This window comes from Balaenoptera physalus, assembly GCF_965194825.1.
Source record: "Balaenoptera physalus genome assembly, chromosome: 2".
Classification (NCBI taxonomy): domain Eukaryota; kingdom Metazoa; phylum Chordata; class Mammalia; order Artiodactyla; family Balaenopteridae; genus Balaenoptera; species Balaenoptera physalus.
In genome coordinates, this window is record NC_138883.1 from 13,888,376 (window position 1) to 13,902,191 (window position 13,816).

The 13,816-nt window shown below is 44.9% G+C and overlaps 1 protein-coding gene across 1 annotated transcript; it reads right to left on the reverse strand.

Moving 5' to 3' along the window:
• Window positions 1–426: 426 nt before the first annotated feature.
• On the reverse strand, window positions 427–11,150 carry CALM1 (calmodulin 1). The gene is made up of 6 exons (XM_082451467.1): window positions 10,962–11,150; window positions 8,109–8,139; window positions 7,013–7,156; window positions 4,707–4,813; window positions 4,140–4,275; window positions 427–3,967 (listed from the first exon to the last, which is right to left on the reverse strand). Exons 1-6 carry the CDS (start codon window positions 10,962–10,964, stop codon window positions 3,939–3,941), a joined length of 450 nt encoding a protein of 149 aa, XP_082307593.1. The 5' UTR covers window positions 10,965–11,150; the 3' UTR covers window positions 427–3,938.
• Window positions 11,151–13,816: the final 2,666 nt, after the last annotated feature.

A 13,816-nucleotide genomic window follows, 5' to 3' on the forward strand; every position in this document is an offset into this window, starting at 1 on the left:
GGAAGCTGTAGCCTCCACTGCCCTGCTCTGGACATGGGCAGAGGCATGTGCTTATGTGATGTTAAATTCCCATCTAGTATCTAAATTCCCATCTAATGTTTAAAGTGTACTTCTTCACACAATTCCTAAAGAGATTTGGATTAACCTTGAAGTTAAAGAGGAATGAATCTTTTTACGGGGTGAATTTTCCACATAAGGCAAACACAGATACATTAATACGCCAAGAGATTGTGTTAAAACGTCAGCTATTGACACCTGAACTTTAAGACCAGGCTAAGGCCGTAGTGGGATGTGTCTGTGGTGTTTCTGGTCCCTCCCCTACCACGCTAGGGCCCAGGTGGAATCACATCTGAGGGCAGGTGTAGCTTGTTCGTTGAGCAAAAGGAATGGAAAGCATTGCGGGCTAAAAACCTACAGAGTTCGCAGTTAGAGATGAAAGGCTGCAGAAATGTTTATTGAATACAGTGCCAGGTTTATAAATAGAACTTATTTACAATTTCCATAGAGTTGGTCCCCCATCAGAGAGGTGGTTAAATCTCCAAACAGTTTATCTCACGATTTACAGAAACGTTCAAGTACATCTCCTTTGCAAATCGCCACGGTGAAGGGTGACTTCGGTTAACAAAAGAACTACCACCATCTTTGCTACAGACATGTTTAATGAACATTATAATAGATTTGGAGAAAGAACACACACTCCACCCATGCCACTACCTTCTCACTCTGAGGAATACAGACAGCAAAGAATTTCTGTCTCCTACAGGGTAACTTCAAGGGATCAAAAAAGATAATAGTAACCGCCAGCTGAAGGGATAGATTAAGACACATTCGTGGAATCTAGTCACTGCCAAAAGGATAAATGTATTTAGGATATATAATAATTAATTCAAATGTTAAAAATAATTGAATGAACCAAGAGCAGACTTGACCAAATTTACATTCTTTGTTTAGGAAGAAGTTCCCAGTATGCTGAGGGGCTGCTAATATGCTGCTACTCCGACGGGGCCACAGCAGCACGAGGCCTACTGGGCGGCCACGTGTTACAATATGGTTACAAGTACAGTCAGACATGCATTTATAAAGAGAATATAAAAATATGTACAGTAGCTAATTTTCAATGTGTTTTAGGTTGCCGAAAGACACCAATTTAAAGTGTGCAAAAATTCGTTTGTCAAAAAATCAGAAAAAAAACCTTCCTTGGCAACAGTACGTCAAAAGCCCATCTGAAATATCAAGATACATTTGCCTTGCTCGACACCTACCCCGAACAGATGGAGAACAAAACTATGAAAGTGTATGCCAAGGACTCAGCAGTTTTTTATGGCAAGTCTCAGGCTCCAGCGGGATGCCAGTTAAACTAGTCACTATATATATATATTTATAGAGCAGTTAGAAGTAGGGGCAAGAGTTTACAGGAAGGTGCTGACCAACTTTCACAGTACTGCCACCTCATCCAGCCGTTTCCTCTCACAAACCCCTGCAGACTGCAAACACCCGACCCCTGGGCCGGTCATCCCCCTCAAAGGCCAGAGAGAAAGGCTACAGTGGACTAAAGTTCCCTCTGCACCAAAGTGGAACTCAGCATCCACTGAGTTTCAAGGGTAGTCTTTTAGGAAAGACTGCGGGATCACTAACATGGAGTCCACCCAGCTTCTAGAAAAGAACTTGGTGAAAGGGTAAGATAGAAGGCAAAGTTTCTGAAAAAACAAGCCAAATCGCCCTCAACCCTTTTTAAAACTGCCAAGAGGTCACCGGCCTCAGGCCTGAGAGTGGGTCAACAGTCAGGCTACTTGACCTCCCTGCAAGAAACACCCAGGTTATTAACTTACTCGAAGGAGAAACCCCAGTCCTGTCTCACCAGAAGAAAATCCCCAAGGTATTCTGAGATGTTCCGTCCAGATTCAAGGAGTTGTGAAAGTCAAGCCCAGCGCGTGACGTCAACCTCTCTTCTTCCAACCACCCAGTCTAAGGACCAGCGGCGAAGGCAGGTGGCCAGGCTCCTCTCCACGGCTCTGACCCACCCCTCTGGCGGGAAAGCTAAAGAGCTGCAAAATGCCAGACAGACAAGGAGTAGGAGAGGGAGAAGCTGAGGGTCTCTATAAAACAGCCCCGAAGGCACCCATTTGGCTGCCAAGAGCTTCTCACTGCCTCACTAGCAGCCTGCCGCTGTTCCCTGGCAAATTAAAACCTCTCACAGAAACACTCAAAACCCAGATCTCCTCGCTAATAAGATACAACCAAGTTAACACCCTGAAAAATGCACATCCAGCCTTCACTTCAAAAAGAGCTCTGCACTAAATCCAAACGCCTTTTAGGGAGCTTTGAAGCAAACCAATCCCACTGCAAAGTACCAGCATCTCTGAGTTTTGGTTACAGGTTTATAAAGAAACACAAAATTCCCTCTGGGCTGGGAGTTTTACTTTCAAGTTGGGAGCTAGCAGTAGTTCTACTTGGGGGGTGGGGAAGCAAAGTCAAGTCAACCTAAAAAAAAAAAAAAAAAAGTAAAAGGAGTCTAAGGTAAGTATAATCATAAATTAAAAACTGTGAATCAAAAGGTGACTGGTAGTGTCTTTTAGGCATGAAGAGCCTGGCTTAGAAAAGTGACTGCTTCTACCACACACAGCGAGGATTGAATTACAGACACACTAAATCATGTCTTTTGCACAGATGGTCTCAAGTAGTTACATAAAACAGGTAATCAGCAGCACAATTGATAAGAACCCCTAAATACATGCTTGAGAGAAAGTGGTTTTTTTCCTTCATTAAGAGCTCTACTGCCTGAATAATCATTAAGTTACCATAATTCACTCTCCCCCCTCCCCCCCCAGTGAAAATACAAGTAGACCTACATGTCCATAAATAAGATGAAGCAATCGGTATCTGCTTGGTTTTAGGCAAGGTCTCAGGCTCAGCAGTTGGTGCTGGGATTTCAGGAGGGAGGGAGGGAGGGAAACCCAATGCTGGGCTGTGGGCATTTAAAGGTACACTTGCCTCCCCTCCAACTGCCTTGTCCCCGTTTAGATCTCAGCTTTACAAAGCATTTAACACCACTTTAAGTTAATGGTCTTTTTATTGGAAAAAAAAAAAAAAAACTAGCATTTACAACTTGGAATGGACGTAAATTGTAATTTCTTGAACAGCAATGTTGACGGTTGTGCTGAAGTCCACAGCCACAGCCTACTCTGCTGGCTCCAAGTCATGGTTCAGAAGGTTTTAAAAACAGAGAGTCCAAAGATGCTCCCTTGATAAAGGTTTGTTTTTAAAAATTTGTATGAATGGTGATAGCCTGACACCCATTCCGCTCTAGCACAATGCAGACAATGCTAAACCAACACGCGTGGGCATGCCACCAGGGTGTGTCACGGTCACGACAGGTAGGGGCACGGGGAAGTTACAAGAGGGCCATCCTGCTAGTGGGGCTACGCCTGGACAGTTTATCTTCCACAGCATCCTGAGGTAAACCGATCTTAAATGTCTGTCTTCAGTAAACCAGCTATGACAATTTATGGTAACAAATTGAACTAGAACCCCTTTGAGTAGGCTTTGAATTTGTTTTTTTTGTTTTTCGTTTTTAATACAAACGCCTGACTGTGCTCAACTGTCAAGCTGCATGCATGAAAAACTGGCCAGCCCAAACAGTGTATTAACCATGAGCGGACGGACCTGCCAGGTGTCCACTAAGTGCTTCCTTATCATTAAGGTAGGACAAGTATTTATATCGGAAAACTGATGTAGCTTGATCTTTAGGGGACAGGACCACCAATCAATACATGCAGATTTTTTTGTGTGTGTGGACAGAAGGTACTCTTGACATTCAGTTTTGCTATATAGAAACAGAATGAGTAAATGAATTTTTTTTTTTTTTTTTTTGCAAGAGGTAAGTAAAAGATCAATTTGATTCTTCTAGAAGGGGGAAAAAAGGAGTTGAAAGTAGGTCTTCATTTTGCAGTCATCATCTGTACGAATTCTGAAAAGACAAATAATCATAACTTTCGGTTATCTTCAAAAGCAGCTTTAATGAACGTAACATCTCTACTCTGCATAAGGAAAAAAAAAAAAATCTAGTTCAAGTAGTTAACTTGTTTATAGATCCTAAAGGGAAATCTTAAAAACTGAGCTAAAGAAACTTGGTGTGTTACCTTCGTAGTTGACTTGTCCATCTCCATCAATATCTGCTTCTCTGATCATTTCATCTACTTCTTCATCTGTTAGTTTTTCTCCTAAGTTTGTCATGACGTGACGTAGTTCTGCAGCACTGATGTAACCATTGCCATCCTGTGAACATTCAGCAACTGTTACTGGTAGGGACTCATAGTGGTTCGGTGTGGGCAAGTAGGCCTTTGACTTAATTAAGCCCCTTGAGTTACTGCCAACTGTGGGTATGTCGACAATTCTCCGTCTCCAGTTCCCACCTCTACCTACTAAACACATGCAGTCAGCCAATGCAGACACTGCAGGGGCTTTTGAAAAGCAAACAGAAATTGAAAGTCACAATCAAGAAACTTGGTTCAAAATTTCTCTGCTATTTATTATGTTTACTCTCATCTGATAAGGTTACTACAATAAGTCAGGATATCTGACAATGAGATTACAGAGGCTCAGGCAGTTAGGTAAGTGTTCTAACTAGAACAGAACATTAAAGCTTTTAGAAATGACAGTCAGAAAGCCATATTTAAGTACATTCTGCAATGCAGACGCAGGGTTACCTTGTCAAAGACTCGGAATGCCTCGCGGATTTCTTCTTCACTGTCTGTATCTTTCATTTTTCTAGCCATCATAGTCAAAAATTCTGGGAAATCAATGGTGCCATTACCTCAAATAAAAAAACAAAAGCTCATGTAAAATAAGCGCTCCAGTGACACTACCCTGGAGTGATAGTTTTAGAACCACTTTATAGAACAGTAAGCATTTGCTAGGACAAACTGGTAAATTGTTTTATTATGTTGAGCCATCTTAGGTTTAAACTATTCAAATACTTCACAGGGCAATTTCACGGGATTCACATAATTCAAACCAGTGATCAGTGGCCAGGATAGCATTTAATGATGCAAAGGAAACTGCACATACAGATTCTTGGCCACTGAAGGTTTTGTACAGTTCAAGAGAAAAAAAAAGCCCATAGCAGTGCAAGCTGAATCTTTCTACTCCCAAGGGAGGCACCTGAGTTTGCCTTCCCCCGAGTTAGGGAGATCACTCGGATCTAGCTCTGCCTGCACTAGCGATGCTGGTGAAGGTCCATAATTGGGCCGCCAGGAGTACACAGTGTTTTTAGGGAAGAAAAGGATTATGAGCGGGAAAAAAGTTGACTTTGTTACGCAGGGACCATAAAGTGTTGGAAAGTCTTCTCCAGGAGGCACTTCTTAGCCACATTACGGTAAGTCACCTAATCGTTTTCTCCCCAACTCAGTATCTTTATTTCCCATTAAGGGCAAGGCTCAAAAGTGTTTTTTCAGCTCAGACTATTAACATTCAGGAAACTTTGTCAGGAGAATCTGTTCTGTGGCCAGTATTCCAAACAACTCCTCCTTTAAAACCAACAGCTCGATGAACACCCCAAAGACAAGTCACCAGATCAACAGTGTAACTTGGAACTAAACAGAAATAAAAATTAAATTAGAAGAAAAAAAGCCTTACGTTAAGTCACTCATTTTCACCAGTACCTTTAAATCAAAATAATAATTCAGAGATTCCTTCAAATCTATTTAGCCTCCAAAATTTTTAAGCATTATTGACATTCATGGAAGACAAAATTAATTATTTGAAATGCTCTCTTATAACCACACAGCGATGTCCTTCGGCATCGTATTTATTCATTGCGAGTACCAGATTCTATAGCTTGAGACAACTTTCCCCACCTTGTTCCATAAAACCCGAGGGCCTAATACACTTTGCCAGTCCCCAAGCACAATTTCCCCAGGGCTTACACAAAACATGAGAGCCACCCCATGTTCCCAGATGGCTGATCACCCTTAGCAGTCAAACAAGACGGAACTATGAAAAACCTCTTTTTCCAAATTACTAAGGATGAAAACGGTCTTTAGAAACAGTTCAAATGGGCTAAAGCCATTGTTAAAGAGCTGACCCAAAACCCCTGCTTCTGAATGTATATGACCAGGCAACTGTAATTCCATTTTATCACCTTATGATACCATATTTTTAAATGGCTACTATCATGCCAGTCATCAAGAAAGTAGTCTAGATCCAAATTGTTTATTCCTACCTCATCTTTTCGAAATTTACTAATGTTCTACAATGTTTGTAGATTTGATTAATTTACTTAAGTTTATTAAATAAATTAAAATTATTAATTTAATTGATATTATTTCCAAAAAACGTGTTTTCTTTGGTGGGGGGGGTAGTGATCAAAAACGACTTACTGATAGAAGTGCCCAATGAAAGGTCTATTGTCCACTGTTCTGGAGTCCAGAGGAATGACCGACCAAATGGTGACCAACTGCTAGAGGGGTTACTGCTTGTCCCTTCTGGCTCCACATCCTTCTACTAGCTTCTATAAATCTACTCCCTATGATCATCATGCACCCCACCTCCAAGCCTCAATGATCCTCAAAATTCTCTTCAATAAACACACTGACCGCTCACACTGTACTCACTTCCATACGTTAACATATGAGAATGCCCTTCCCCCACCTCACTTGGGTTTTTTCTCCTCTTAGAGACAATAAGCTTTTTAAAAAGGTCTACGGCTATTTATTTTTACTTTCCCCATAGGACTCAGCGCAGACTCGTGGGCCAGGTGATAAAAGACTGAGCTGTAGGTCATGGCGAGTGGAAAAGAACAATACTGTGATCCAATCCAGGAAATGTTCTAGACAGTGAGCAGGGCGAAAGGCAGGCCCATAATCTTCTATTTTAATTGTCAATGGCTGTAAGGAAACCACAGGAAGGATCTTTGCACATTTGCCTTGATCTGGGGACCTGAAAGACAATCTTTAACATGTCTGAACTTGAATTACACAACGCTGGCGTTCATTCATAGTTCTAAAGCCCTTACCATCAGCGTCCACTTCGTTGATCATATCCTGCAATTCGGCTTCTGTTGGGTTCTGACCCAGTGACCTCATGACAGTTCCAAGTTCCTTTGTTGTGATGGTGCCATCGCCATCTTTGTCAAATAGGGAGAAAGCTTCCTTGAATTCTGAAAACAAAAGTTTACCTTTTAGAATGAACGTCTTCACCCAACCCAGCCACAGCACGCCCGTCCCTTAACTTGCCAAAGCAAGCCATCCAAGTTGTGCAAGTTAAGGGAAACTGCCTGCTCTTTATCTGCTGAAACAAAGATCACAGCAGTTCTGTTGGACTGGCCTTCACACAGTAGTCCATAGAGCAAACGTCATTCCTGGTAAGCAGTTCCATAAAGCCACAATATTCTCACATAAAGAAGGCTAAGCTTCAACACACTTAATTTAGTCCTAGGTCCAATCTGACAAGTGAAGATTGGTCCACATGTTCCCTTATGGTCCCTTCCTGTTAAATTTCTAGAGCCACAAGAAATCCCTGTTTCACAGCTATAAGAAGAGGTGGTCACCAGAAATGTACAATCCCACGTAACCAGTGTGTTCTCTCTACACGGCATTCAGAGTATTTCAAAGGCATTCCTGGTTTCCTAAAGAGAAACCATCTCCAAAGAGTCCTCCAGGGAATATTAAAAGCTAAAATCTAAACTAAATCATTCGCTTCCCAGTTATCACAGTGGTCCTGACACTTATTTCCACCCATTCCTATTTAGAACAGCAAGTACAAGCTTTCACGGTGAATCACTAAAAGACCTGTGCCGTAAGAATTCTAAACTACACTTCTGAGTAGCAGGCTCCATGCAATCTCATTATATACAAAGCCTGGCACACCGTGACGCACAGTCAAATACTCCAGAGCATAATAAGTGGGTATTCTTAGTTCCACTTCCTTTCTCATTATCTCCAAAATGCTGACAAGGAGTAACACTTGACCTAAATATCTCTGCTTATTGTTTTCATTTAAATAAATTCTTAGAAAACTGCTCAGACTATAGGGGGAAGGGACAGAGGAGTCACCAGAACTGAGTCTGCCTAGTTGTGGTCTACTGAAACTCCCTGAAGTCATCAACTTACCAGCAATCTGTTCTTCGGTCAGCTGATCAGCCTACATAGAAAAAGAAAAGGTTATAATTCAATCCACCAGAGTTTGATCGAGGTCAACATGGTTTTTCCGATTACACTTTTAATAGTGATCTTTCAAAAATCAATCTTGGAAAAAAAATCAGCTGTTTGAAAACTTCAGCAATGTCATTTAATAAAAACAATTAGAATAAAGGGAACCCTTTACGCTATTTTAAAAACAAAGGATGGCAAAGGAAGTGACAACATCTCATTTCGGGTTTTCTTCTCTGGGCCTATGGCTATACGCTCTGCAGTCTAACTAGGAAGGGTCAGTTCATAGTTTGAAAAATGGCACCTCTAGTGGCAAAAGGCCCACTGCATCGGCTGCAGGGGCAGGCTCTGAGAAAGAAGAGCGCCACCTACTGCACCAGGGATGCCGCAGTCCCCGCTTCCAACCAAGAAGGGACCCAGCCTGCTGCTGCTGTCACCGCAGCCAGGATTGGGTCCAGGGGCAGACTTTTAGTGCACCTTGCGCATTGCTGCAGGCACTCCAAATCTCCAAACTGGCGTTACATAATGTCATTGGGTTGGATTAACAGGCTTTTATATCTATTTTATGAGATACAATTCAATGGAAAAAAAATATACAGCAATGCGTTATCCTACCAACTTCATTTCCATGTAACAAGTGCTTTCCAATCATTTAAATTAGGCAGTTATTTGTTAAAAGCCTAACATTTAGAACAGCTAAATGCCCTTGGTCAAATTATCCTGATTCAGGAGCCAGGAAAAAATGGAACTGTCCTACAGCTGAGCTGTTACAAAACTGCAAAAATTAAGTACGCAGAAACTACATAATAATTATGAGACTGTGCCCTCCCTTTTTTGGAGAGGAACTATTAACTTTGCTAGAGAATATTTACCTACTTTATGGATGACATAAGAGCTGCTCATAATAGAAATACTTGACTAGAGATGGTAACGGCCACGAAGGTAATTCTCACTTGCATTATTTGGCCTCGGCAACACTGAACCTGTGCCTCCAGCCAGGGGAATTCGAGATCTCAAGGAGAGCTAATATGTATTTTTATATTAATGAAGGACGCCTAATGAAGCCAGTTCCAGAATAAGTCCTAATAGAAAGCTGACGGCATTAAGTTTATTCTAACACGTAAGTGAAAACTTTCACAATAGGAATGATGTTCCAATATACTGATTTGGGGGAAGACACTTATGTTTTCAAATTAGAACTGGGTCTTCCTTCCTTTCTAACCCAGACATAGCACGTTGGGTCTTCTGTATACCGAATGAAGGAGACACGATAATTTACGTAATGCCAGGGCAACGTCTGTCTTGCACAACAGGAAGCGCTGCCACACCTCGCAAGAGAAGCTGTCACCTCACCGTGGAGACGGTCTCACCTCGCCGCAAAATTCTCGCATTATTGTGGTTATCGAGAGCATCAGCCTTCCTCGACAAAGAAATACACCCCGACCACCGGACCGCGCTGGCCTTGGGGGCGAAGGTGCGCTGAACCTGCCGGGAGCCACCTCCCCACCCCGCCAAGCCAGAAAACGCTGTGGGTGATGTCAGCCCTGCCCGCCGAGAGAGGAAGGGGGCTATGGAAAACACCCAGCGAGGCGCACAGCCGCATCTGGCAATCTAGAGGCTGCAGAGAAAGCGGAAACGTGGAGGGCATCTCCCTTCGGACTGGGAAGTGGCTCGGGGCAGAGAAAACGCCGGGCGAGGGGCCGGGTAGGGGAGCGGGCCCCCAGTGCAGGCGGGTTCAAGGGGGCGCCGCCCCTCCCAGGCCAGAGAGACCCCCACTCCCACCCCCAACCCCACCCCCCGGCTGCGCGGCAGGCGGAGGCCAAGTCCACCCCGCGCCCCCCACCCGCTTCTGCTCCCCGAGGCGGCGAGCCCGCCGCGCCGCCACCTCCTCCCGGAGCAGAAACTTTGCGTCTCTGCTGGAAGCCGAGCCGCGCGCCAGCTCCCTCCTCCCCCGCCTCTCCCCCGCCCCAATTAGCGCGAGCCGAGCGCCTCCCTCGGGAAGGGACCTCCTGGTGTACCGAGGCTCACGCACGCCTTTACTGCCGCACAGGGTGGGGGGCTGCAAGGGGGCGAACCGGGGAGACACGAGCCCCGGCCACACCACAGGGCCCCGCCCGGGTGCAGGGCGGCCGGCCCGCCGCTTCCGCCCTCTCCGCCCCCCACCCCGCGCCTTCCTGCCCCCACTCCACCCTTCCCCGGCTCCTTCCTTCCCAGCCCACGCCCGCGCCGCGCCCCCCGGGAGGGAGGAGGAAGGAGCGCCGGGAGAGAGTGCCCAGCGGGTACAGCAGTGTTGGGGGAAGGCTGACGGCGCCCCCCACATCCCGGCAGGAGCAACGTGCGCCACCGGCTCGCTCCGGCCCATTCATTCTCCGCTGCTCGCCCGCCCCGCTGCCTGCGAGCCAGGGTCTAGTGCCCGGCCCCGCCCGGCTCCCCCGCCCCGCGGGGCAGAGGCGAAGCGCTGCGGGCAGCCCGGGTGCGGCGCGCTGGATGCAGTGGTGCGGACTGGGGGAGGGGGATGGATGAAGACGGCTCCGATTCAGCTGGGGCCAGAGACCCTGCCCGCGGACAGCCCACGGCCAAGCCCAGCTCCAAGACGCACCAAAATTTAAATGAGGATCCCTGGCCGAGAAAACCGAGATGCAAATCCGGAATGCATCCTAAACCGCACCTGCTGCGTAACACCCAGAAAAGAAAAAAAACCCCACCAAAGAAAAGAAAAAGAAAAAGAGGAGAAAAAAAAAGGCTGAACTAAAAACTGGGGAAGAAATCATGGGCCGGCAGCTGCTACGCCGGCGTCTGCCACTCCCGACCTACCATGGTGCGAGCGAAGGGAGGAAGAGCAGAGAGAACAAGGGTGGCTGCACCTGCGCCGGGGCTGTGACCGCAGGGGTGCCTCTGCTACTGCTGCTGCTGCTGCTAAGGCGCTGTGAGCGCTGAGCGCTATGCCGCCACCGCCGCCCAACTGTGAGTAACGGCTCCGCGTCCGCGAGGCTTCCAGCACCACTGCCGAAGTGCGAACCTGCGCTCCGCGATATATATACGGCGCTCGGTATCCCTCCGCCTCAGCCGCGGCCGCCTCGTTCTGAGCTGCGCTGCGAGGGCCGGGCCTTGGCCGCTCGGCCCCGCCCCCAGGCGCGCCCGGCCTCCCGCCGGCCCCTGCGCGCCAGCCGCGGCGGGCCGCCGCTGGAGACCCACACGCGAAGGGTTAGGGTAGAGGCGCAGGGTCGCGGGGCAGGTGCGGCGAAGAGTCCCCGGAGATGCCCACCGGGGCCGGGGCGAGGACAGAACGTCAGCATAGCCCTGACTTGGGGCGGCCCTGGGCTTCAGAAGCCCAAGGCCCCTCACCCCAGCCCCACCCCCACCTGTGGGTCCCCCTCCTACCCCCACCTCACATCTCCTACCGCTCCTCTGGGGCACCCGGGTGCCCCTGGCCCCTGGCCTCGTCGTCCCCAGCTGGCCGCCTCCGTTGGGGAGCTGCGGGCGGTCCTAGGGTAGGGGGCGGCCGCGGGGAGCTGGGGACAGAGGAACTGACCGCTCTCCTTCTGCTGCCAGGGAGAGGGGTCTGGAAGGGGAAAGGCAGTGTGCCTCGTGCAAGAAATTGGTCAGACGTTTGCTTTTGAAAATTTGAAGTAATATCAGAGACAAATTAATATATGCTCAGTTGCTAAATCTGTGTCGTGTTCATATGCTTAGCCAGTCTTATTTTAATGTTTTTACGTTTTCACTGATTTTTTTTTTTTTTTTTAATGCCTGAATAATCTCCCTCTCCTACTGTTTGGTTCTCTTTTTCCTGTGGAAAATACTATTCATCCTGACCCCAGTCTTAGTGAAATTAATGTATCTGTGCATCTTCTATAGACTTTAAAACACATGCTTTGATTGTTTTTTTTGTTTGGTTTTGGTTTTTTTGTTAATTACCTGATCCTGAGAGAGATCAGATCTTTACTCATACACCGGTACAAACAAAGAAGGAGAAAAATAGATGCATAGAATCCCCTAGATTAGAGCTAGAACACACAGCTGACTGACTCTACTATGGAGCTAGACCATTTTTTAATGCACAATCTTAATTATATTCTTTTTCAAGTAGTATTTTAATCTTTAAATTTACTAATGTTCTCAATTTTCTGTATACTAGAGAAAGAACAGTATCAGTTGTAAATTTGAAGCCCAGAACTTTGTAAAAATCTTGACAAAATGCTGCAGTTTCTTTTTTGGCCAAGGCAGAGCACAGAATTTGATCTTTTGTTTACAGGGCCTGGGCAACAGTTGCAAGTTATCATTTGCTTACTGTTTCAGAGAATGTGGCAAAGTGTGTGATTGACAAGCTCTGCTTGAAAGGGCTTTGCTTGGTTATGTTTGTTTCTGGCTTTGACAAAGTCTGCAGGAAGATGTTTTAAAACAATGGAAAATGTGCAGGCACATTGTAGATGCCCCAGGACTTCTATGATAACCTCAGACAAGCATCTGTGGAACTGTTCTTACTGATATTCCTTCTGGAATGCTGCAGAAAGGGTGAACCTGCTGTACAATTTAAAGAGAAGCTGTAGCAGCAAGCCAGGGAATGGTACTGCCTTCCCTCTGCAGATGAGAAAGACATCATCCAGTTAACACATCTACCAATCACTGTCATTGTCATCGCCATCGTCATCATCATCATCTTGTGCTCACAGGGGTAACCTGAGTGGGACTAAAATGTATGTATATATATTTTTTAAATGTATATATTAATAGGAGAGTTGGAAATAGTGGAAAAGGGACTAATAAAAAGTCAATTAAAAGAATATTCAGTAATACAGTGAGTTACAGTCTAAATGGCCAAACACACTAAGGGAATTTGTATTCTTTTACCAGGCTTTTCATACAGCAGTTAGTTAAATACATTTTAAAACTTGGTATACATCGTGTAAGTAGGGGGAAATAGTGGCCTAGAAATGAAATGTGTTTGTTAAGGGTTTATTACCTTCTAATAGTCTTCCATTCCTTATAATTAAGTTGCTACAATCTATGGTTTTGAAAACCAGGCAGTTTCTAAAATAATATTTCTTCCTCTATCATTTAACCTATTTCACCCAAATAAAACACTTTGAAACTTTTTCATGATTTTACTTGCTAAAAACTGTATTTCAAAATTATTTTACTTATTATAGTAAAATTCATTATTGTGATTCTTCATATTTTACCAGCTAGAGTTCTCTTTTGGTAATTCTTTAATGTATCAAAGCACATCTTAGCTTTCAAGTCTATTGGATTTATAATGAGGTCATGCTTTACTCAGTTTTATGGCTAGTTTGACACATTGAAATATAAGAAGGTCAAGTGACTTGCCCAAGATCTTGCTCAGGGGCTCTAATATTAGATTATATATTAGTGAAATTAATACCTGAAATTTTTAAAGGTACCGTGAAGATTTACCTATTTACCTATTTCCAGAAGCAGGTTCTTCCGACCACCTAGATGATCACTGGGTTTTCATTAAAGGTTTCTTTAAGTGAATAAACTTCCTAATTTATGAAAAGATCAGGAATCAAGAAAATAAGCCACATTATTATGAAGTCATAATTTGCTGAGAACCAAAAAACTATGGAATATTTCATAATATTGATGGAAAACGGTTATTATTATTTATATAAAGTAATGTTAAATTGAAGAAAAATAGAAAGAATGCA